Source organism: Lactuca saligna, chromosome 1 (assembly GCF_052625555.1).
Source record: "Lactuca saligna cultivar CGN05327 chromosome 1, ASM5262555v1, whole genome shotgun sequence".
NCBI classification, from domain to species: Eukaryota; Viridiplantae; Streptophyta; class Magnoliopsida; order Asterales; family Asteraceae; genus Lactuca; species Lactuca saligna.
Window position 1 is genome coordinate 31,397,616 of NC_136417.1, and position 25,233 is coordinate 31,422,848.

The 25,233-nt window shown below is 32.6% G+C and overlaps 1 protein-coding gene and 1 pseudogene across 1 annotated transcript; one reads left to right on the top strand and one right to left on the bottom strand.

The window, feature by feature from the left end:
- Nucleotides 1-4,820: 4,820 nt before the first annotated feature.
- On the top strand, nucleotides 4,821-6,217 carry LOC145004467 (uncharacterized). The gene is made up of 2 exons (XM_078963402.1): nucleotides 4,821-5,219; nucleotides 5,357-6,217. The coding sequence occupies exons 1-2, from the start codon at nucleotides 4,821-4,823 to the stop codon at nucleotides 6,215-6,217; spliced, it is 1,260 nt and encodes a 419-aa protein (XP_078819528.1).
- An 8,302-nt stretch (nucleotides 6,218-14,519) lies between these two features.
- On the bottom strand, nucleotides 14,520-15,720 carry LOC145004477 (E3 ubiquitin-protein ligase RSL1-like; annotated as a pseudogene).
- Nucleotides 15,721-25,233: the final 9,513 nt, after the last annotated feature.

Consider the following 25,233-nt stretch of genomic DNA (forward strand, 5'->3'; position numbering starts at 1 on the left):
ATATACCACATTCACCCAATCTCAGCAACATGTTTAAAAAACCATTACATTCGATAGTAATATTGTAAATATATAGTAGATATACATTATAAATGGAGTAGATATACTAGGATCCCTGAATTGTAAGTTTCCTCTCTCTCTCTCTCTCTCTCTCTCACATCAAATATATCCTTCTGTTTCTTTTCTACTACGATTTTTTTACTTACTTAAGATTGTCACATTTAAATTAATTAATTTTTATGACACTTATCAAGTTAACATCATCTAAAAATAATAAGAAGATCGGTTTGAAGAATAAAGTAGGAGAATATTTCTGCATATAATAAATATATACTTGTTCATTATTTTAATACTCGGAATTACATTCCCATAACATTAAAACTTAGCTTGTGTTTCGTATTCACTAATCACATCAGGAAATGAATGCAATAATTAAAATGTAATGAAAAAAAATCCTTACTTGGTTGGCTATTGGAAATGAAACTTGTGTTTAAGAAGGAATTGTTGGAATATCCGTGTTAACTAATTTATAAAACTCGGGTTTCCTAATTTTTTAACACGTCTAAAACCGATTTAATATAAATGGTCTGAATAGAACGTTCTCAATCTTCTTTGCTCCCTTAGATGTTTCCATATTGCTTCCGGTGTCAAAGTCGATCTTTATAAAAGCAATGTGATGGGTATCGATGTTAGCAACTTAGATATATCATTTATGGCTTGTCGGATCAATTATAGTGTTGGCCCCCTCCCTTTCTCTTATATTTAAGTGGTCGATCGGGGCCAAAATGTCTAGAAACTTGAGTTATCTACCCGTCACTGAAAATTTCCAAAAAAAAGCTCTCATTGTAAAAGGCGCATAACCTATCCTTCGGTGGTAGATTAATCATTTGTAAGAATGTGCTTGGCAGCCTTGCTGCTTACTTTTTTTTTTTTTTGCACTTTAAAGTGCCTATGGGGTGATTAAATGCCTTGAAATTATCTGTAATAAATTTATTTGGGGTGGAAGTTTCGATAACCACAAAACAACCTGGATTGCTTGGAAAAAAATGTTGCGACATGTCGCCAGTTACGAAATTAATCTATTATTCAATTTGAAAGTGGTGAAGGGTTTGTGAGTACGTTGGTCGTTTGATATGATTATCGCATGTTTTGAATGATCGCAGTACATCACCATATTTTTTCTGCATTACATGATTTTGGGAATTTGTATTCTGATAAACTATTGCTATAATACACATTTGACAGTTTGATATGATTATCGCATGTTTTGAAAGAATTTTAAAAAAAAAATTCTGTATTTTTGGGACGTTACAAGTTGGTATCAGAGCCTTGGTTTGAGGGATTTGGGCATACTCTTGGGTGTGCCTAAACTCAAATCAAGGATTTGATAGATTTTCCATAAAAAAAACATTTTAATTGAAGTATTTTAATAAAGAGAAGAGGTGTGATGCGTGCAATCAGTCGAGCCCAAGAAATTCTTCCCAAAATTCCCACATATGTTATATGTTTATGTTATGATATAATGATTGCATGCTAGATTAGGGGCTAAGGATCTGCTTAGAATTGCATGATAGAATGCTAGAAGAGATGCCTTTACGTGCCTATTTTTTATGAGCTTATAGATTCACATTTAGTCATTTGATAGGATGGCCTATAAAAGTTATGTTCTTATTTGAATTGCCTGATGCTTGAATATTGCAGGCTTTGTGCTTTAGGAAATTATGTTGGTACCAACCAACTCGTAGATGAATGCGTTGGGTTACATATTATTAAGATTGAATAATTTTAAAAGGATGAGTTTAACTCTATTACATAGCTCTTGCTTGAGTCCAACCATTGTAGTGTGTGACCTGTCATTCGAAGAATTATCTAGTACTGATAGTATGTAATTGTGTTCATGCAGTAGTTTGATAGTATTAGTGGAAGTTCCTTCTACATCTGATAGTAGAAAGGGGTGAGGAAGGAGGTCCTCGAAAATCCCTGAAAGACGTACTGGTGTGTAGGAAGCCTTATAGTATGAGGAGTGTAATAGTTGGGAAGAGCGACTTGGAGGAGTCGGGGTAGTCCTTGACGAGGGTATAAATAGGTATGAAAGATAGTATTAGACCCGTATTACTAGAAACACATGATTTATACCCGAGACCAGGAAGACCACGATGAATCTAAGGAACTCAAAAGTGTGAACCTTCCCGTGTGTTTGCTAAATGTTTATGTAGTTATGTTTCGGTACGGCGGTGACACGTCACGAGGTAGGGGTTCAGGATCTGGATCTGGTTTGGGCACAAGTACCGAACCGATTGATGAGAGGCTACATGAGTTTATTGCATCAGGGTTTACCAAAGGCATCCTTGATGTGACCCTGGTGATGTTTAGGTCGATTAAGGATGGGTATCATCGAGCTAATGGAGGATCGCCATCGGATCTTCATGGTCAATATGGTTGCTAGCTTGTCTGCAGCCCAAACTCTCTCCATCAAGGATTTTAGGGGATGTAAGGCACCAAAATTCTTTGGGGTTGTTAGGTGCATTTCATGCATCCATTTTGTAGTTTTACTCGATAAAAGTGCATTGCATATAGGCTTAAACTCATGCATTATGCATCTTTTTCGGGATTTTTCATGAGGCAATTTCATTCACACACTTTTGTGATATTTCAGGGAATTTTGGAGGTAAGAACTTACTTGAGGAGATAAATAAGAGATTTAGATGAAGTTTCGAGACTTGTGGAGCACCGAGGAGAAAGATATCAAAGAAATCAAGATTTTGGCTTTACAAAGATTTACACAGCCATGTAAATGGAAGCCTTATGTTTACACGGGCCGCATAAACGAAGACTCTTAAAAATTGTATTTCGAAGGCCTAACCAAATTACGCAGTGTATTTTTGTATTTACACTGACCATGTAAATGGCAGTGTTAATTTACACGGTCCGTGTAAACGTGGTCGTAAGTTTAAAGCAGTTTTTATTCTTTCTAAAAAGGTGAAACCGGTTCCATTAGAAAAAAGTCGATTTTAGGAGTTCTGGAGGCGATTTTCTAGAGGATTTGGAAGACAATTAATACTTGGAAACACTTGGATTTTGTTCGGATTTCAATTTGTAAGACTTTAATTTCAATTTCTAGGTGTGTGCTTTGTTCTAGTCATGTGTGGCTTGAAACCTAAACTCTCCAACTTTATGGCTTGAATTTAATTTATTTAATCAATTGCTTATTTGATTCATTGCATATAAACCCCACTCTTATGTGATCCCATTTGTATCTTACACAAAAATGGTATAAGCATTTGTCTTGTGTCTCTATGGATCGATCCTACTTACCTTGTATTACATTTTAGTGCAACGTAGTAGTGTTTTTGGAGTCATTTATACCCCTTTATTTGTTGGGTTTGACACTCCTAACAAATTGGAGTCATTGTCAGGGATACGGTGCTACTAATTGTTTATGCCTAGATCTTTCCATACAGGTACACCACTGCCAATTGATTCGGAGACAGAGAAGACTGCAAAGAAGTTAGGGAAGCAAGCCAAGCTTCGTAAGAAGCAACAGGGTGCTGGGACTTCTTCATCATCTACCCCTCCGGTTGTAAACATTTGGGAGGATATACCCCTCTCAAGTGTATCTGAATCTAAAATAGACACTCCATCACTGTCACCTTAACCATCCTCACCCACTTATAACAATCCAAACTTTACATCCACGCAAACTTCAACCACTAATCATACCATGGGAGACAATCATGGAGGAAACCAAAATCCCCCAAATCCACCACCTGAACAAACCTTTAGACAGTGGGCTACTCAATATGTTAGTCAATAACCAACTTTAAACTTAAATCGAGACTCGTCCATTTGTTACCTTCATTCCATGGTCTTGAGAACTAAGACCCACATAAATTCCTTAAGGAATTTCAATTTGTTTGTATGGGTATGAAGCCACATGATGTTACCGAAGATTAAATAAAGTTAAGGGCATTCCCTTTTGCTTTACAAGATTCAGCCAAGGAGTGGTTATATGACTTACCATTGGGGTCAATCACAACACGGAATGAACTTTCAAGGATATTTTTGGACAAATATTTTCTAAAAGTGAGAGCTTCAGCCTTACACAGGGAAATCATTGGTATCAAACAGTTGAAAAGAGAAGCTTTGCATTCTTATTGGGAATGGTTCAAGAAATTGTGTTCAAGGTGTTCAAAACATGGGATATCAGAGTATCATTTGTTGCAATATTTTTGTGAGGGAATGTCATCTTGGGATAGAAGATTACTCAACGCATCAAGTGGTGGATCTATGGCTGATAAAACTCCAACAGATTCAGAGCTCTTATCAAGAACATGGTAGAAGAGTCGAAGCATACAACTCAAGAGGAAAAATGGTACAGTGATGCACCAAGAGGAATGAAAGAAATGTCTACCCCAAAAATTCAGAGTCAACTTTCTAAGTTAACTAAAGTAGTGATGATGCTTGCTAAGGACAAGGGTGTGTAACCACCAGCAGTTAGACCTTGTGGTATCTGTACACAAGTTGGACACTCCATTGATATGTTTCCGATGTTACAAGAAGATATAGAGCCGGTTCAAGCTATGAGATTTTCTAGTCAACAGCAAGGAAACTTTCAGCTAGGAAGTAATCCAAATTAACACCAACCCAATGCCAAGTTTCATCCAAGGCCACCACCACCTTATCAACCTAGACCTCCATTTCAAAATCAAATACATCATCAACAAAACTATCAACCACATTTCCAACCAAATCAACCTCCTCATCAATTTCAATTCCAACCTCAAAATATGCAACAAGAAAGTAGTTCAAGCGAATCGAGAATGTCTTTGGAAGACATTGTCAAGCATTTAGCCACAAGTACTCAAACATTTCAAAATGAGACCAAGGTAAGTATCAAAGCTTTGGAGCAACAGATGACTCAACTCGCCACTTCTGTGAGTAAATTGGAGTCACAAGCCAAAATACCCGCACAAACTGAAAAGAATCCAAAGCATAGTGCATGTGCCATCACTTTGAGAAATGGCAAAGAATATGAAGGTCCAAAAATGATTGAAGAAGAAGAAGATGTGGAGTTAGAGAAAAAAGAAAAGAAGTCAAAAGCACCTTCAAAACAAGTTCCCATTGAAGTAAAAGTCACTCCTCCATTTCCCACAAGGTTAAACAAGTCAAATCATGAAAGAGGAGACAATGAGATCATGGAGATGTCTAGAAATGTTGAGGTAAATATTTCTCTTATTAATACCATCAAACAAGTCCCTAGGTATGCTAAATTCCTCATGGAATTATGCACATCTAAAAAAGATTAAAAGGGAATGAAACTGTCAAAGTAGGTAAAAATGTATCTGCAGTGTTATAGAAAAGATTACCTCAAAAGTGTAAGGATCCGGGTGTTTTCACGATTCCTTGCAAGTTAGGTAATCTTCATGTTCCACGAGCTATATTAGACTTTGGAGCTTCTATCAATGTTTTGTCATATTCCATTTTCAAAACATTAAATATTGCTATATTGAAGAAGACCGGGGTAATTATTCAATTAGCTAACCGATCTTTACTACATCCAAAAGGTGTGCTAGAAGATGTGTTAGTCCAAGTGAATGAATTAGTATTTCCATTAGAGTTTTATGTCCTTGACATGGATGATGTTGACTCACCAAATTTGAGTTCAATTCTTCTAGGAATACCGTTTTTGAAAACATCCATGACAAAAATTGATGTTTATGATGCTACATTGTCCATGGAATTTGATGGAAAGGTGATAAATTTCAACATTTATGATGTTATGAGATATCCAAGTGATATTTCATCTTTGAATTTTGTGGATGTCATTGAACCATTAACCGAAGAGTGTTTTGATTTATATAATCTTAATGTGTTAGCTCTCATTTTAGACAGGAATCTTCAAAAGGATGGAGTGGAAAAACTTTCCAACCAATTCAAAATTGATGAAGAGATTACGAAAGTTGTATCTTGCATGGATCAGAAGAAGAAAATGAGGTTTGATGTTCCGAAGCTGAAATTACTGATGCCTAATGAGAAACTTGTTCCTTTTATTGTGCAATCACCGGAATTGGAACTTAAGACTATACCCGAGCATCTCAAATATGCATATCTTAAAGAGAAAGAGACTTTACCAATGATCATTTCCATAAAGTTATCAACAAAAGGAGAAGAAGAGCTTGTCATCACTTTGAAGGAGTATAAGGAAGCTATTAGGTGAATTATAGCCGATATCAAAGGGCTAAGTCCTTCACTTTGCATGCATAAGATCCTTATGGAAGAAGATTACAAGCCTTCCTGAGAAGCTCAAAGGTGTTTGAACCCTCCAATGATGGAGGTTGTGAAGAAAAAGATTCTGAAATTGCTGAATGTGGGGATGATCTATCCTATATCGGATAGCAAGTGGGTAAGCCCGGTCCAAATTGTATCAAAGGAGACATGTATTACCGTTACAAAGAATGACCAATGTGAATTAGGTCCCACTCGTGTGCCAACCGGGTGGAGAGTTTGCAAAGATTACAGAAGGATCAATTCCTCAACCCGAAAAGACCATTTCCCACTTCCCTTCATTGATCAAATGTTGACAAGGTTAGCGGGAAAAACAAACTATTGTTGCTTGGATGGGTATTTCGGTTTTCACCAAATACCCATTGCACCAGAGAATCAGGAAAAAACCACTTTCACATGTCCCTTCGGAACATTTGCATATAGGGGAATGCCTTTATGAATTTGCAATGCTCCCGCCACTTTTCAAATGTGCATGGTAAGTATTTTTTTCGAAGTATGTTGAGGAAATCATTGAAGTTTTCATGGATGATTTCACTGTATATGGTAATTCTTTTCATAAATGTTTGAGTAATTTAAAAAGGATTTTGCAAAGATATATTGAGACCAACCTTATTTGAATTATGGAAAGTGTCATTTTATAGTTGACAAAGGTTTCATACTAGGTCATATTATGTTTTCTAAGGGTCTAGAGGTAGACAAAACAAAAATAGATGTCATTAAATCTTCATATTACCCACTTGTGTTCGTGAGGTACGTTCTGCATTTTGTGATTTACTCTGATATGATATGTCGATTGATAGGTTTGTTTTATATGGATTTTTATGATGATGTTTTGAGGATATTGGTTTATTAATTTTAAAATGAAAATTATTTGGTCTTATTTTTTGGACGTTACAATAAGAAGTAATATATATATATATATAAGCAAAATGTTAATAAAAAATACTAGCATTCTATTCGAATTCAATGAAAGATAATGAGAAAAATGAGTTGTTTGCACTTTTTATTTTGAATGCGTAGAGTTATTTTTCTATGTGATGAAGATTATACAAGAAGTTTTATGTAAATAGAGTGAAAGGTATGAATCAAATTTGAGTATTGATATTAATAGTTTGGCAATATTTGATTATAATTTGAAAATATTAAAATCTTGTAAAAAACCATCACGTTTGCTGATTTAACAACATATAATAAAAAAATAATATTGTATTGCCTAAAAAAACCTTTATAAGGTTACATTGGGGATAAATATGTGTATTTTTACATTTGATTGTATATAATATGTTAAATTGATGGCTTAATTATATGGTTGCAATCTTGATATAGAGTTTAAATAATATGCTCAGATTACTATTTTGTAATATCATGATGAAAAATGGAGGATGACAGTATAATATGAATAAAGAGATTTTTTTATTGTTTGAGTGTAATTTAATATCATAATATGATGGTTGAATTAGAGGTCTTAATTGTTAACTTTGAATTCAAATCATAACTAATGAGTATTGATATTTGTTCGACTTTTTTTTCTTTTCTTCTTCTTTTTTTTTTTTGCAGATTTTAAGGCTGAGGGGCATAAAGATAATTTTATTTGGAATAGATTAAAGAGGGATGATTTGAATTTACCTTGTGAATGTATTAACAAACTCCTAAATTTATGGCAATTAATTTAATTTGGTTGCAAGTTAGATGCAAGAAACATGTAAGGGATATAATGGTAAAAGGATAATTTGATTTAACAAAACATTAAGCAGGAAAAGCAATTTAACAATAGATATTGAGATGACAAGTGTGCCAAATATGATTTGTTATTATTATAACAATGAGATTTTGTAATCGATGGTGCAACAGGTTGATAATATTTTTTTGCAGCTCATTGTGGCCTTACTGTTGATGTTGAGTGTTCTTGTGCATGGTGATAATATTTTGGAGCTCATTGTGGCCTTACTGTTGATATTGAGTGTTGTTGTGCATGGTAAAATAAAAGACAATGATAATAATATTCCTTAATTTTAATGTAGTGTAATATATCTATTGTTTTTGTAGGTTGAATAATGTATTAATACAAGATCAAGATGATGCTCTTTTTTTTTCCCAAAGTAACAATATACTTCCGTGCTAACATGAAACTGTAAACTTACTTTTCTTTTTAACAAAATATGACAGAATTTTTATTTTTTAACGAAAAGCTACAAAGTATTTCTCTTTTTAATCAAAAATAGGAACACATTTGTTTTAACTCAAAACAATCTGTTGATAAAAACTAATAGATGTCCATCAATCATTAGTCGATGTTGTTGCATTGGACGGTTACTATTGATTGGAAAAAACTATTTATCGTGCGCCCAAAAAAATAGCAAAAAAACTAGTAAACACCGCCCATAATTATTCTTTTCCGCTGCATTGCACGAGATAATGATGGTTGGAAAAAACTATTTATCGTTCACAGAACAGGAGAAGAAGAAAAATAAAACTAATAGCAAAAGAACTATTAAACATCCCCCTAATTGACTAATTCATCGCCATTGCGCTGGAAGTACTGATAATATATATAGTATTATTAGTTATTATGTTATACAAAAATCTATGTGAACATTCTTATGGACTATTTCATAACACTCTTTTTGTATTTACAAAGGCTTTTCCATTTTTGCAAAGAACTACCTACCAAAAGATTCTTTCAAATCTATACAACAATTTTGTAACGATCTTAAACAAAGATCCATATAGTCATTTAAAAAAAGCATACATGATATATGAGGATATATAATTAAAGAGATACTAAGATACATATACATTCAAATAAACATTATCTTCATATCTTCATATTATCTTAAGTAGGTATTAAAAAGCAAGAATATGCAAATAAAATTATATCAACTTTAGTTATGGTTTAAAATGATAAATAAATCATATTTACTTCAAAATTCTAGAGCAGAAGCAACACACAAATATATTTAAAACATTTATTTAAAAATCAGTGAACTTTATATTTGTATAAAAGTTCAATATTAATTGCCATCTCACAATAGTAGGATTTATGATTGTACCATGGATTGTAGATGCTATAAAAAGCAAAGGTGCTTCCAAGGTACTTCTTTCAAGTAGCATAATTAAAAAAAAAAATAAGTTGGCTAATAAGACACTCTATTTTACCATTTAGACAACCCTAATTAATGTTTGAAATGTTTTTATTGATTGAAATTGCATTGTTTTCCGAAAAAAATGATTACAAGAAGTTGATTATATGGACTTTTTATAAAAATGATTATAGAGTGTAAAATGTTCTTAAGACTGATTATGCGCTTCTTTCGGGGCTGTAAAATTTGTATCAAAGATATAATTGAAACATGAGGGGTTTCGTTGTTTGGTGCTAGTTATACTGAAAAGTTTCGTTGTACAAATTCCAAGTTTTCTTAATATGCAATCAAAGTAGGGAATTTTGATTTTTCAACTTTTGATTCCACCATTAATCAACGTATAAAATTTAACATTTATTAATGAACTGACAATTTAGAAGATAAATTTACCTACATCTCCATACAATGAACTGACTTCGGCACTTTACTTTCGCTGTTATTTCTCTCCTAAATCAGATTTTGGTTTTTGTATGATGTTCATGTGATTCTCGACTATCTTCATAACAAACCAAACCCTCGTCGTAATCCAAATCCATATTTCGGATGAATATATTCAATATGTGGTAAAACAGGTCCCTCTACTTCTTGTTTTGAGACTTTTCATCCTTGAAACAAAATCTTTTATTGTTACTATATACTATATTAGCCAATGATCAGTGCATCTATGAAGCAGAACATAAAGAAGAAACATATTACATTATAACATTGATTATTCCAATAATATTACATGAACACACTCTTAATTTCAGTTTCTCATACTATATTAGCAAATATGATATAATACAATGTTCAACCATTATTTTCTTCTAAAACTTAAAGAGTAAAAAAAAAAAAAAAAAAACTCTAACATATCAAGAAAGATCAATTCGTCACAGAAAACTTGTATTCACAAAACTTTGGTGGAACAGCAAAGCCATTACTTGAATTAAAGGCACTTAATGTGTTGCAACTAAAATATTGTAATTATATAATAAAATATTGTAATTATATAATAGATAAACTAGGATCCTAATATATGGTAAGTTCCCTTTGTTAAGGTAACACCTCTCTCTCTCCCTCTATCTCATGCATATGGTTTTGAAAACCGCTTCGGACCAGCCGGTTTTTTTAGACCGAAAACCGTTTGTTTTTGAACCAGTGTTAAACCGGACGGTTCGTTTAAAACGTGTTAAATCGGTGAGGTCGAAACTGCTAAGTAACCGGTTTTTCTTTAACTATTGGCCCCTTGTCCAATCACTATCATTATATGGAGGATCAAACCAGCAATGTGGGACAACTCCTAGTTTAGACGTAAAAGGAAATTGACAATCCTTTTATAGAAGATTAAATGGGTGTAGGTTTTATCAAGTGATCGATGTGAGATAGAAGAAATTGCTAGCAAATTAAAATAACAACATGTGAAGACAAGTTTCGAAACAGGGACTTCACTTTATTTCAGATATCCTTAACAACTTAACCATTTCCCCAAGAAGCTACATGTTATAAAATGGGCAAGAATATATTTTTGAAATATAATTATCAACATTATTCATATCGTCATCTTAATTATTTAGGATAATAGTTAATAATAGTTTTTTTAATATATATATATATATATATATATATATATATATATATATATATATATATATATATATATATATCCGGTTTTTTTGACCGGTCTCCAGTTGAACCATCGAAGCGATAAGATTACCGGTTTGATGTTCGGTCTGGTTTTCAAAACCTTGCTCATGCATATATTCAGGGATTAGATTCTGTAGCATTAAGGTTACCCGGTATGGGAGCGTTTTCATGCGTCTTGGGCTGTGGTGGCACGTCTCCCCACACGTAAACACTGTTCCCAAGTCCGGTGGGGTGCGCGCAGTGGCGGAGCCAATGCATTACTAGTTGGGTGCATGGACCCCACTTAAATGTAGTTCCCACCAATTATATACATAAAAAAATAAAAAATAGAAAATTTTCAAGTGCATGATCCCCACTGAAAATTCATATGCACCCACTTACCTCTCATTTGAATGCTCAAAAGCATAGCAGCTTATTTTTTTCTGTTTAATCTTCACCAATATAACCCCTCTTCTTTCATCTTTCTTAAATATAGTCGCTCTTTTATCATGTTTTTACTACCATTAGATTGGTAAAGAGACTGGGTCAACGGTCAACAGTGCACCCCACTTGAGTTTTAGGTTAGATCCGCCACTGGGTGCGCGCGATGTGGCTCCGGAGACGGGAGAAGATGGAGCTTCCTATTGGCTTGCTTCTTTTTTGACCCTTTGCCCCTTAATTTTGTTGGTGCCCCTTAATTTTGTTGGTTTTTCTTTTAATCATCAAAGTAGAAAAAAAAAAAAAAAAAATAAAAGTGGGGGATATACACGTTTTCCAAAAATCGGGTGAAGAAGACAACCAACCCTAAACGGGTGGACATTAGATATGTTTTAATGGAAGTTACGAATTTAGTCCTTGAGATTCTATCATTTAATCGTATTATATCCTTTCACTTTTATTTGAATTAAGTTAAACCATTAACTACATATAATTATAATAATGTTTATTTAATTTTAAAAATTAATAATATGTTTATTTGATTTTTTAATTAGTAAAATGATTACTTAAGTTTATAATAATATTTTTTTATTTAATCTAATGTTTTAAAATTAAAAAAAAAAAAAATTTAAATAATGTGGAGTGGTAACCATTTCCAATCTTTAGTGCGTTGGTAATGGGTTGAGTGTGAAGCTAACATGATGAACATGTGGCAACATTTTTCCGGTAGGATGGGTGTGACCACTACCCATAGCCTAACATTCAACCCATGGTTGGCTATTGGAAATGAAACTTGTATTAAAGAAGGAATGTCATTCCTTGAAAATGCGTCTTTTTCATTTCGGCTACCCCTGTATTATTTCACTCCTTTCAGCGAGGAATGTAAACTACCAATTTTGTCCTCTAGTACCGCTACTTTGAATCAATTAAAATCCTAATCAAATCGCTAGAAAAATATCTATTTAAAATAGACTGATAATCGATTCCTAATTTAGAAGGAATCAAAATTTCGAAATCAGGTTCAATAGTGGAAGAAATTCCTTCAATGGTTCGTTATTTTTGGAGTTGAAGTGTTCAAGAACAATGAAGTTTATATGATTTTCAAGGTATTTAATCGTTTCTTTTCACATTTTCATCGTCATTTAGTCACTTGCACAGATCTTTTTCTTGGACAAGTATGTGCATATTGAGTGTTCCATAAAATGTCTAAATGAAATGAATTCAGGTCTGGTTTTTTTTATCTTACATTAGCCAAAACAACAATCTTTGGTTACTAGGTTAGCATCAGCCTTTTTTTTTTTTTTTTTTTGTAATTTATGTTTAATCAGATACTGCTATAAGTTTTATGAAACAAAAGGTTTGAAGTATGTTTTTATTATCAAACATTGATCTATATATAATATTATTCATGTTAATGTGATAATTGTAGTTATTTGTTTATCAAATATGAATTCAATGTATTAATTCTTATTTTATTATTCTTTTCCTTTACTCTATATCTTGTTCTAAGTTAGGGAAATCAGGTCTGGACACAATGTAGCTGGTTTTGATTGGAACTTCAATTTGCTTTGCATTTAATAGTTTTAAGGATTTTATTTAATCAAAATTTTTGTTTAATACAAATAATTTCATGTGATTATTTTGTGCTTGTAACTTCTCCTGACATGGTTTCTTGGGTATTTTAGGTGTTGATGGTGGTTGCTTCAAAGACTGGAGTCATGATCTTGTTGCATGCAAGGTTAGACTCGTAAATATCATTGATACATAATATTGTAACTCGAAAAGATTTCAATCATGTATGGAAATAGCACCCAACTTTCCATGGTCTTTAATTTTTATCGAAAGATTTCCATCAATTTTAGTTTCACTATCTTATGGTGAATACAAGTTTTTTTTTTCTTTTCGGGAATTGAAATTCTTTTAGTTGGATTTGCGAAAGCAGAAGGATTAGAAAATAGAATGTATAAATCCTCTTTCTTACCTAGTTACCTTTGCGTTAATGTCAAACCATTGCTAGTTATCATGTTTACCTGTTATTTAATTAAAGGGGTGTTTGTATAAGTTTATTATTTTGGGCTTAAGCTTATGAGCTTAAGAGTTTATGAACTTATAAGATAAAAAAAAAAAAAAGGTTTTGATTAGCTTATGACTAATATACTAATAAGCTCTTTTAAAAATAGTGTTTGGATTATCTTATTTTTGTAAAATAACTAATAAGAACATACTTAAATGGTTTCATTATACAATAAAGTTATGTACTGTTGGGAAAAAATTATTTATTGTTGAGGATAAATAGGTAAATATATACAAATAAACCAATCCTCACGAAAAAAAAAAAAAAAAAAAAAAAAAAAAAAAAAAGGCTTATTTTTAGGTAAAATAAGCTCCTAGGCTTAGAGGGTGGTAGTTTTATAGCTTATTTTCAAGGGTTTTTCTTATTTTTTGGGCTTATGAAAAAATTAGTGTTTGAGTTAGCTTATTAGATTAAACTTATAAGTTCATTTTACCTAAAAATAAGTCAATTTTCATAAACCACATGAAAACAACTTTTTTTTAAAGGGTTGGTTTATTTGTATACATTTATCTATTTACCCTCAACCATAAATAACTATTTTTTCCACAAAAGTACATAACTTTATTGTATAATTTTATCCAAACACTATTTTTAAAAAAATAAGCTATCCAAACACTGTTTTTAAAAGAGCTTATTAGCATATAAATCATAAGTCAATCCAAATACTTTTTTATCTTATAAACTCATTAAAATAAGCTCACACAAACACCACCTTAATCTGATAAGCTCACACAACCACCACCTTAATCTGATAAGCTAACACAAACACAACTTTTTTTCATAAGCCCAAAAAATAAGCTAAAACAACAAAACCCCTAAATTGAATGTGTGATTCATGTAATTGAACATGTTTTATTCTTTCGTTTCTGCTTCGTAGATGCAATATAGTTCAAATTAAAAAGCAAGAATGTGCGAATAGAATGAGAATCACTTTAGTTATGGTTTAAAATGAGAAATAAATCACAAATACCACGCGCAAATCAAATATTACAAGCATAGCTTCCAACGTGTTTCTTCCCACATCCATAATAAAAATGATTCCCACATCTACAATAATTAAGAGACCAGTGATCAGTAACCTGAATAATCAATCCTATTCAATGGAAACAAAAAGCAAAATTTGTAATATATTAATTAACCTGCAAGAAATGCGATGACAACCGCTTAGTTTTTCCACATAAAAGTTGCAGTTCGGGCATCTCTTCCATTTTTTGTTCTCGGCAAACTCCATTAACATTAAATATTCTGGATTTCTTTCATATTCCTTTAACCTCGTATACTCTCTGCAATCCATCCCTGAATGCCATGCCACCTTACACTGTGCACAGAACAATCTGTTGCAGTTTGGGCATTAATGCCGATGTCACAGCTACACCACCATCATCCACCAACATGGCTGAACAATCTTTAAACGGGCAGTAGAATTTCTGAGTAGCCATGATCATAGACTCGCATAAAGCATCCTCCCATCTTTCAAGAACTTCTTTTGGGACTATATCTCGACAAACTTCAGGTCCTATTAGCCCTTTGCACATGGGGTCAGGACACTTCACCTTCGCGATGTTTTCTTTGATCTTCACAGATACATATTGGCTTATGCAAGCAGAGCAGAACAGATGGCCACAAACCTTTGCATTTGAAAAGATTTCTGGTAGAGCTTTTGAGTCCAAGCAAATGCCACAAATGCGCTCGTGTAATGATGATGATGATGCAACTTTTTGTGATGACGATGATACATTTGTTTTGGATGCTGAAGGTGTTAGAGCTTCTTGAAGTTGTAGTTCCTGTGTGTATTTCTCATCAGACATCATGAACATCTTATCCCCATCATCATGGGGAGCTGATAAGTTGAAATCATCTAAATCTATAATTTTATCTACATCTATGATGTGGTTTATAGCAGACGTTGAACTGCTAGCCATGTTCTTACGACTGATGCGCTTCTTTCTTGGCTGTAAAATTTTTATCATATTAGTGATTAATGCATAAATTAATAAGACCAAAAGATGTTACGAAACATGAAGGGTTTGTTAAAGAAGGGAATTTTGGAATTTTAACTTTGAAAGCATGTAATTAATAGCTTGATAACAATTTTCGCTTACTAATGAACTAATAACTTAGAAGAAATATAAAAGAAGAATTAATTACCTTTGCCTTCAAACAACTAACAAACTTCGACATTTGTTTTTGCTGCTATTTCCCTTGATCGAGTTTTCTATATTAGATTTTGGTTTGCTCCTGAGATGAAAAACGGTTGCGTGTGAGTCAAGTCACCGGTTATTGTATGATCTTCGATGTGATTCTTGGATCGCTTCGTAACAATGTAAAACACGTCGTAATCCAAATCTAGATTTCAGTTATATATATTCAACACATGGTAAAACAGGTCCTTCTACTTCATGTTTTCACACTTTTGATACTTGAAACAAAATCTTTTAGTTTTATTATTACTATAATATTATAAGCCAATGATCGTTGCATCTACCAAGCAGAACGTAAGACGAAACATGTTCAATAAATCATCACACTAAATTGAAGTAAATAAGAAGTAAACATGCTACCTAGCAATTGATTTTGACATCATGGCAAGGTAAGAAAGAGAAAGCCAATCGACAAAAGAACTATCTAATATCTTCCATGCATTTGTTATAAAGTTACAATCTTACAGAATGGTTATTCCGAAATTACATGAAGACGCTCTTGTTTTCAGTTTGTCAAATTTTATTAACAAATATGACATATACTTACGAGCATAAAGCAGAAAGATCGAAAATCAAATAAAAAACGTACTCCTAACATATCAGGAATATCGATTTGCAGTCTTCGAAAATTTTCTGTATAGGTTTGAAACCCTGGATTGAGGATTTATGTATTTTATTTTCTAATCCGTCTGTTTCGGCAAATCGAACTAAAAGAATTTCAATACCCCACATAAAACTTGTATTCACAGAACGACATACCTTGAATTGAAGGCACTTGATGTGTCGCAACCAAAATATATACCGCCCAATCTTCGGCGCTACTGTTAACATGTTTAAGAAACCATTACATTTGATAATAATACTGTAAATATACAGTGGATGTACATTATATATGGAGTAGATATGCGAGGATCCCTAAATTCTCTCTCTCTCTCTCTCCCTCATATATATATATATATATATATATATATATATATATATATATATATATATATATATATATATATATATATATATATATATACATATAACTATGAACTCGTTCATTATGTTAAATCCAGGACTTACATTCCCATATCGTTAACACGTATCCCCAGTTTGGTATGTGGTAATCTGTTAAGACTTGCATTATCATTAACACTTAGCCCCGTCGCACACCCTTGGTCCTCACAGTGTCTCCGTACTCACTGACTTATTATTGATCTTTCTTATAGTTGCTTTGCTCAATTTCCATCACCACTTAACTCGCAACTCTTTAGTCATTCACATTGTGAGAGATTGCACTTGAATCAATGTGCTTTGAGAGAACCCACTTCTTCACAGTGTTTTAAACAAGAGAAAATTCGGTAAGCGATAAAAAAAAAAAAAAAAAAAAAAAAAAAAAAAAAAAAGGGATTCTTTAGGGAAAAAAAAGACCATGAAAAAACGAATTTCGGAATCTGACCTAGAGTCTGTAAGGCATCCTCTGCGGATCGAGAAAGCCTTCTGAGGAAATGGAACATCTCTGCGGATCTTGGATTTTTTTAATTTTTAATTTTTATTATGTTTTTCATTTTTCGTTTTTTTTTGTTTATTAATATTAATTTTTTTAATCACATAATGTATTATATGATTATTATATTAAAAAAATTGACAAAAAAAGTTAAAAATAATGAACTTATGTTTAATATCAGTCCACAAAACTATTTGGAAATCCAGTGTATAAATTGTCATACCGGTTAAATATTGTATCAACTCACCCCGATATTGAAAAATATAAAAATGGCCTCCAATGCACCAACTTCTGCGAATGTAAATATAGAAATTTTAATATGAACTCATATTATAAATAAAAAATGCAACTCTTTACGAAAAATTCAACGATCATGTATGAGTATTTATACATTCTTCAACTTTTTAGAGCTTTTTGTCAGTCCGTAGTGTTGTTTGTCAGTGCGTAGAGCTTTTTGTCAGTCCATAGAGCTGTCTTTAACCAATAATTGTGATCCATATATTACAATTTTTTATTAAAGGTAAATATTAATAATTAAAAGGTACACATTATTTATTAAAATATGGCAACGTCAATAGACCAAAACTAAGGTTAACATAAAAGTAAATATAAACTAATATTAGTTTCATCCATGCATTACATTTCAAGTAAATTGTCGTGGAGGTAAGACGACGACACTTTCAACTGGTATTTCCCAATACATAAGGTTTGGAATAGGATTCATCATCTCAGTTTGATAAGCATTTCGATACACCATAGTAGTTAACTTATAATTTACCATAAGTTGGATTTCTTCAATGTCAAGCATTTGTAGTGATTCTATAGCGTGATGATAAGGTATACCGCACTTTTGCCATTTCCCGCAAGTACAAATGTCACGATCTAATTGCACGGATTCGGTGGTAAAATACTTACTCGCTTCATATCTGTCTCCAACAATATGTCTAACCCTACAACCATCGGAGTTGATAAATCTTTTTTGAAGCACCTTAAGTGCATAAGGGGCCAGAAGATCATGAAATCCCCCTATAAATTAACTGAATCATCAAATAAAAATTATGATGTAATAATTTATATTAAAACATATCATTATTACCTCCGAATGCAGCACGTTGACAATACACTCCTTGCATGAAGTCATGTACCATTTAAATGATTGTTGTTATTGGTAACTCATGCCTGTTTGTCATTATCCAATTGACGACATTGGGAATGTCAATAAATTTCACATTGAATCGTTCTTTAGGGAAATATGTCCATACCCATTTTGCAATGGAAATATTGTCAAGCCAGTGAAGATCATTCTCATTCACCTCATTTTGTAAGGTGTTCAAACTCCCATAAAAATCAGATACATTATACGTTTCTTCATGTCTTCCAAAGCAACTGCTCCACAACTGTATTGTTTCCGGTGGAAGCCCTTATTTTCTCAACTATATTTTTACCACAATAACCATGATATGAATCAGGATAGACTCTCTGTACAGCGAAGTCTATAGAGTCGGACATATGGCTTATGAAACCAACTTCCATACTATCACCTAAACATTCTTTCACCCTCCTCATGAACCAAACCCATAACTCGTCACAGTTTATGGTTCCCAAAACAACTGCTATAAGTAGGGGTTCATGATTTCCATCTAAAGCAACCGCAATGTACATGGATGTTATGTAGGTCCCAATTAGAGGTACGTGACAAACGAATATGATTGGTATCATAGACGTGAGAAATGTACAAATCTACAAGAAAAGATAAGAATAGTAGCAGTTAACAACTTCAAATAACCAAAAACTTAGTATAAAGGATTACATACCATGCATCCCAATGCCACAAAAAAAAAATTGGAAATGATCGTACATATCTTTCTTAATGCATGTGAAGGTCTTAGGATTGATTATTTGCAGATTATGAAAAAAAATCGGTAGGTTGGAAAAACTTTTTTTAACACCTCATTGCAGGAACTCATTTTCACAACTTTCCCCAAGTTCTCAAAATTAAAAGGCTTGTCCAATTTAAATGAAATATGTATCCACTGATCCGTAGAGTTGTTTGTCATTCCGTAGAGCATCAGACCGTAGAGCTATTTTCAAGTCTGCAGAGCTTGTCGTCAGCTCGCAGAGTTGTTTGTCATTCTGTAGAGTTGTTTGTCAGCCCACAGAGCTATTTGCAAGTCTGTAGAGCTTGTTGTCAGTCTGCATAGCTGTTTGTCAATCTGCAGAGTCATTTATCTTATTTCAATCATCATTCATTCTTCAATAAACTCACACCTTTATTCTGAAATGGCTACTAATGTACCAACTTCTTCATATGCAGTGACATTAACCGATGCTCCACCTCCATGGACGACAACAAATGTGATGGTCCTAACACGATGTTGGATGAACGTTAACGAGGGTGTGACACCAATAGCTCTGCCTCATTTCCTTGTAGGTGATGAATGGACCCACATAACAGGTTTGTTCAACCATAAGATGGGAGAAGGATAACACCTCCTTAAAGAAGATGTTGTTACTAAGCGAATGGAATTAAAGGAAAAAGTTCATTGGTTCAATCGATAGTATAATTATATTAAAAATTGTTGGATTAGTGTCTAAGCCCGTAACTATATTTGGTATGTACTTGACCCAGTTGTGCATAGTCCTTTTGGGTTGCTTTCACCAAAGCAACTAGACAAGGTAATTTAAGGAGAGAGAGAGAGAGAGAGAGAGAAAGAAAGAGAAAGGGGATATTAATAATTGCAAAACGATTCTTTAAAACATTTTGAATTTTTCAATCGCCGAATCAATCATTTTTTAACCATCTTGTATCGTTAGATTAATAATGTGACAAACACATCGAGTATGAAAAAACAAACCATCCAAAATAGGTCTATATTTTGTAATTAATTTTTTTGCGGCGGTGTTATTGTTACTTGCATTGTCAAACATAATAGAGAAGATGTTGTCGCCTAAATTACAAGTCTATATAACGCTTACTAAAATTAAAAATAATCGTTGTCCCCGTGTGAGGATGCGCAAAAAGTTCAAAAGCAATAACTCGTTTGTTCGTTACCCAAGTAGAGGGGTCTATCCAATGTGTCTCTGATGGAGGACCAAACATCACAAGTTAAAGAAACACAGGTTTTATATTTAAAAATATCAATTGCATATCCTTTTTGGCTATACCCTAATACTTTATAGCACCACTTCTAAGAGAAGTGTGACTTACTTTCCAGTATTGTGGTTGCATTTTTTCCTGCAAAATCCTTGTTAATTGTGGGTTGTCGAAGTGGTTGAAAGGCAAGCCCTCTTGAATCACGAACTTGTAAATGTTTTCACGAATGTCATCATTGTTGTAAATAAAGATTGCCCCTTCAGGAGTAATATTTGGTTGATCCGGATCGCCTTGACCTTTTACAATCGGGCAAGTTTGTAACAATCGGTTTTGGATTTGCTTCTTTATTCAGGGTTGCGACCCAACCTTCAGTGGTCATGAGGCCTAGCGCCTTGGGAAAGGAAGAATTTGGCCCTTCTCGGGTGTGGGTGTTATGGTCAAAGTGATCCAATTGTTCGATTGTGTCTTTGGAGGTCAAGGGTACAATCGTAATTTGATATTTCAGGTCTCTTATGGATTTCGGGTTTTGTTCGCGAGGTTCTAAGGCTTGGGAGTGTTGTTCGAAGCGTAGGGATTCTCGTCTTAGGTTTTTGTTCAAAAAGTAGTTTCAAAAACTACAAAGATTGGCAAACAGAAGACTATATTTTAGAACATAAAATAAACATTTTATACCCACCAAGGATATTCTTGCAAGTTATAGACAGATCAAATACCAACCATAGAAAGGATGAAGAAATAACAACATTTGTTGTTCTTTGGGTCCTATTGGGAGGCTTGGAAGTTGATGAAGAATGTGGAACCTTTGAGACACCAACAATGACTCAACTTGATGTAGATGCTAGTCCATAAACTCTTAACTCTTAAGCTTGAAGTTCATAACTAATATGAACTTCAAGAGAGAAAAAGATAAGCAAGTATTCTTCAAGTTTTTAACCAAAACTAGAGAGAAGTAAGAGGGGGAGAGAGGTCACAGTTTTTTACACTAAAAAGCACCAAAAATGAAAGCCTTCATGTTATGGTCTTAAAGAAAAAGTAATACCCATAAGGTCTTAGCACTTTAAGACCTACCATGTCCCTAATGTTCCCCATAACTTTAATCCATGCTTTTTTTTATTTAAATAATCAAAAGTCCATGCTTCTTTTATTCATTATTATAAAGATATAAAAGAAGACAAAAGTTAATAAATTTTGTAAACTTCTTTTATAAATTATAAACGTTGGCATTTGGCTAAAAGACAAAAGTCTTTCTAGTCCAAAAGATAAAAGATAATTCGTGATCCTCGGTGAGGTGGTGATTCGGGAGTTCGACTCTTTAGTTCGGATCCAACATCGTGAGTTGAGTTATCCTCATTATATCAATAGGGTCTAAGGCACCAAGGTCGGCCCTTTATGGACTGTATCCACTTATGGCATGATATGTTTATCGGTTTGCATCCTAGTAGTTAGGATGAGGTTATGTTTATGCTGTTATGATATGTCAAATCGGTATCCTGGTAGATAGGATGATATATGTTGTTATGATCTGTTAGATCGATATCCTGGTAGATAGGATGATATATGATGTTATGATCTGTTAGATTGGTATCCTGGTAGATAGGATGGTATATGCAATTATGATTTGTTAGATCGGTATCCTGGTACATAGGTTGTTATATGTTGATACGATATGTTAGATAAGTATCTTGGTAGTACGTTAAGTATGAGTTAGTGTTGCGTATTAGTTGTTGTGCCAGTTAGGTAGATCTGTAGGACTACCTGTAATATCATGTTATTATATGTATGTGCATTAGTTGTGTATATGTCGACATATTATATAGACGGGTTGAGGTGATACTGCTCCGTGCGGTAATCCAACAAACCCAGAAGCATTCCAGTTATGGGTTGAGGGAGACTCGTACTGTAGGCTTGATGGCAATCCAGATGTGAGTTGTGGGCCTAGAAGGCAATCCAGACTCACACTATGGGCCCAAGGGTAATCCAGTCTGTAAATTATGGACTCAGTTCATGCTGTTAATTTTTTATAGTTATATGGGTATTTTGGCGGAACTCACTAGGCTCTTACGGTTACAATTTCAGTTTATTGTTTCAGGTTTCAGTGGATGACCGCGGGAAGTCGAAGGCGTGACCGTACACTTCCTCGATTGATAATTATGATTTTTGAGAACTCTGATGTTTAATCTATTTTGAAAACAAATTGTAGTTACTGAATGGTTTAAATGATTTAAAAAGTTTTAAATTTGCTCGAATTTTTATGGATGTTATATATATATATATATATATATATATATATATATATATATATATATATATATATATATATATATATATATATATATATAATTATGTTATTTTATTTTTACTAACTATTGTATACTAGAATGCATAGATCTAAACCACATGATGGAATAGAATCAAATGTCATGATCTGAGAGTCTATGATATTACAATAGGGTAACATGTATCATATAATCACATAAATTTCAGCATAAGGGTATTTTGGACAAATAACCGTATTTAAAAATGAAAATTTCATATTTTAAGAAATCATAAATTTTCATAATTTTAAAATCTGAATTTTTTATTTTAATTTTAATTTCAACTTAATTTTGAATAATATCCGAATTTATTCTGTCAGAATAGCCAAATGTCAACCATAAATTAGTAAAGATATTACTGATTTCAGTTTTACAAAATTGCATTCAACATGTTTTTAGAACATGTTTAAAGATTTGTACAATACATTATCAAGAATAATATTTTTATATGAAACATGTTTTATTCATTAAAAATTACTAATTACTTAATTCTACAAAATAAGACTATAAACAACAATTACATTCATTCTGGAAAAAAAAATGACTATAATGGTTACAAATTACATTCGTTCTTTAAAGTTAAAACTAAAATGATTAAAAAGGAAAAAAAATCCAAAAACATTAATCAATTTTAAAAGAATATTATTGTTAAGAATCACTTTATACATACTAACAGAATACATCTGCTAGAATACACTCTTGTTCGCTCCATATTTTCTTCTTTTTCCACATCAATGACAACGTCTTAAAAAACTGAAAGCCATAAAGAAAAATCATTAGTTTGAACAATGATCTGTGCAACTTTAAAATAAAAAATAAAAGTAAATTGAGATTAAATCACTTTTGGTAATGCACACTTATCTACTAAAAAGTCTTCCAACATATAAATAGCAAAATTCTGTTAAAATGCAACAGTAAAATTCTATTAGAATACATTATCAACATATAAATACTAAAATTTTATCAGAATAAACATAGGAATGTTTTGATTTTGACTAAATTGATGGAGGTAGATATTTGGTACTACTCATTTCTTGAAACTCATTTGGTTTAAAGATTTTTCATTAATTTGATGAAAGTAACCATTAAAGGGAAACAGAAAGCTATTACTACATAAACTCGCAGGTTTGTTTTATTGAAGAAAATCACGCAAAAACTTCAATCGATCATTACTGATTACAGGAACCTATTAACTATATATATACTAAACAAAACTAATTAGGATTCCTAAACAAACTAATATTTCCTTATAACTCTAAGTAGTTCTAGAATAACTTGGACAACACACCAAGGCTTGGACAACACTCCAAGTAAATAGATGATATGGATAGAATATGCATACACCACATCGGTCTCATAAATTCGCCAACAATTTTGGTGTATCCAACATGTGGTCAAAATTAATCTTGATCTCATTAAGTTCGATAAGCCAAAGCCAGAGTAACTTTCTGGGTTGTTCACTACTTTTTACATCAAAACTATTGGGATGATTAGTTTAATTAAGCCTTTAAGGTATCAACCCATGCCTACTTTATCTTTTTAGAATTTTTTTAGAGCAAATCATAATTTTTATTATGATTAGTATGACATTATGTCGAACCTCACTGTTTGTGCTCATATTATACTCTTGCTTAAGTACTATTTAGTACCTCTCCCGAGAGGATTGATATTGATGGTTACGTTTTTTTAGTGTTAGTTGTAGCGAATAGCATTTCATTTTCTGGTATATTGTAATGTTTTGTGTTAGGTCGATATACCAAGATTGAAGCAATTGAGGAAGGTTTCTTCGACTTTCTATTTTTACAGCCCCACTTAAAGAAATATATGCACATTTCTCTTTTTATACCTCTCAAGAATATGTATATATCTGTTACATATATCTATTGTGTGACATTGAAAATCTTCTCTATGGTTTGCGAGGATCCAAATATATAACCTCTCTTGCTGAATGTTTTATAAATGGTCTTCAAAGTACTGGTATAAGCTAATTACACTGCACATTAGAGACTAAACAATTGGTTTTTTTACTCGTAGGCTGGTATAATGCAAATTGTAGGAATTTAGCTTTGTTGCTTTGTTGATAAATTCAAGTCAAGGTACAATAACGTCACTTGATAGCAATTTATCACTAACTTCTATTTAAGTTAATTTACTATTATTAACAATAAATATTATATCCATTGCAAATAGTAAATGTCTCTTAGAAATGGGACATGAAGCATCCATCAAAGATAATTAAAGGTAATTATTGCTTTTATTGCTTGTGTAGATAATTTATAAAAGGCAATGTATTTCAACATTGGTCAATGGTTTTTACCATCATTTAACTTAATTGAAGGGTAACCTTTTTTCCCTTTAGACTGAATTTATTTATATATGCATTGATTTTGAATTTAATTGTTGACCTATGGTTAATATCTTTACTTTTTAAAAATGTTTTTGGGAGGTGGGAAAAGAGAAATGATCATATGGTTTATCTCCTAAGTCTTAAATATGTACTGGCTGTTCATATGAACTAATATGAGAAAGAAGATATTATGGTGCTAAAAATAAATATATGACGGTGCGAGAGCGGGTATTATTATTATTATT

Bases quoted from the DNA above. Each gene is read 5' to 3' on its own strand.
- LOC145004467 (XM_078963402.1), top strand. From the start codon at position 4,821: ATGTCTTTGGAAGACATTGTCAAGCATTTAGCCACAAGTACTCAAACA. The intron at 5,220-5,356 runs GTAAATATTTCT...GCAGTGTTATAG, and splicing joins AGATGTCTAGAAATGTTGAG to AAAAGATTACCTCAAAAGTG.